General features: G+C 56.1%; 1 protein-coding gene across 1 annotated transcript in view; it reads left to right on the top strand.

Moving 5' to 3' along the window:
- Positions 1–568: 568 nt before the first annotated feature.
- Positions 569–1,512, top strand: part of GDF3 (growth differentiation factor 3) — a gene marked incomplete at its 3' end in the record, with an annotated part of 1,617 nt that continues 673 nt past the window's right edge. Inside the window, exon 1 of the mRNA XM_009868939.1 lies at positions 569–845. Within this exon, the coding sequence (XP_009867241.1) occupies positions 569–845 (277 nt within the window). The remainder of the gene's footprint in view (positions 846–1,512) is intronic.

Genomic DNA, 1,512 nt, shown 5'->3' with positions numbered 1-1,512 from the left:
GACGGTTTTTCGTGCTGGCGTGTCTTGGAGTGGGATGGCAGGAGCTGAATAGTTGATGATTTGGTGTGCTGGAAGTTGATGGCCTTGAGAGAGAGGTGTTGAATGCTGTGATTGAAAAGATAGATAGATAAAAAAGAAAAAAGAGCTGATTCGGGAGGAGGGAGCAAGAAGAGCCCAGATCTGTGTTTCCCCCCTGGGTCTGGCTGGGATGTCAGTGGTGGACGGGAGCAGCGCTCGGCTCGCTGGCAGCTCTGTGTGGGGAAGAGCAGCCTCTTCCTGGCCACCGAGGACTTTGTGGTTGGACCTTGGTGGCGTGGAGGTGTCGATCATAGGAGCTCCGAGGGGGCAGGGCAGCTGCCCTCCTGCTGCAAAGCCTCAAAGGGTTAACAGGTCTGGGGCAGCCTGGAGGGACCGTTCACACCCTCTGCCCAATCCTGGAAATCCCTCTGTGCTAATTGAGCACTAACCGGATCAAAAGGCTGCAATCGGGCAATCAACACCCCCCTGGCCCCTGTCTTGAGGTCCCCAGCCCCGGCTGCTCTTTGTCTGCGGGAAGGAGAGCAGAGCAATGCGGCTTCTCCCCGGCTTCAGAGCCAGCCTCGCCTGGGCTCTGCTTAGCCTGGTTCTGGGCATGGAGTTAAGTTTGCAGGAAAGTCTGCTGTTAAAATCCTTGGGTTTGAGCACCAAGCCCAGCCCGAAAACCCCCGTTCCTGTACCTTCCGTGCTCTGGAGGATCTTCCAGAAGAGAGAGATGATGCCCTCTGCAAACACAGACCTGGCCGATGCCTGTAGGGTGGAGGAATTTAATGTCCCTGGGAACATCATCCGCGTCTTCGCTGACCAAGGTACAGAAACGCCGTGGGTCGGGTCCTGCCTGTTGGAAGCCTCTCTGAGCTCTGGGCTGGGAGACCTTGCTCCAGCCCTTCTTTGTCTGTCTCTTGGGTGTAGGAGAGGCTGGGGGGGGGACAAGGCAGTGCCACTAGAGTTGGTCTCTGGAAGAAACCACTGCTGTGTAACTCTGGTCCCTCTGGATGTGGCAAATAATTATTTACATTAGAGAAACGAGTCAGTAGACAAGGCAGCAGCTGTGCTGTCCTCATCCTCTGGCTGACCATGCGGCACATCTGGCTGCTCCAGCCTGTGGTCTCTCTGAGCCGTTCTCGGTTGTTTGATCGGTGTCCTCTAGGTCTTGAGACACCACGGAGCTCATTTCTCTTGTGGTTCCAGGTTTCTGATGGAAACCTAGGGCTGGCTAAACCAGGCAGCTCGTCAGTTCCTAAAGTCTGCCGCTATTTGCCCTCCTTTCCCCTCCATCCCCATCCTGGGGTGAGGTATTTACAGCTGGAAAAATTAATGTGCCGGGATGTTAAGTGGCATCTAGAGGAGCTGCAGGAATGGCTGGAGCCCGGGTTAGTGTTTGCACCCCCAGACCTTCCTGAAGCAAGCCTGTGCCGTCGGGCTGAGAGCCCTCCCTGCAGCCTCGTCATCTTAAGCAGCAACTGGAGGCGGGCC

Source organism: Apaloderma vittatum, unplaced genomic scaffold (genome assembly GCF_000703405.1).
Source record: "Apaloderma vittatum isolate BGI_N311 unplaced genomic scaffold, ASM70340v1 scaffold32444, whole genome shotgun sequence".
NCBI classification, from domain to species: domain Eukaryota; kingdom Metazoa; phylum Chordata; class Aves; order Trogoniformes; family Trogonidae; genus Apaloderma; species Apaloderma vittatum.
This window is presented reverse-complemented; position numbering and strand designations above follow the sequence as displayed.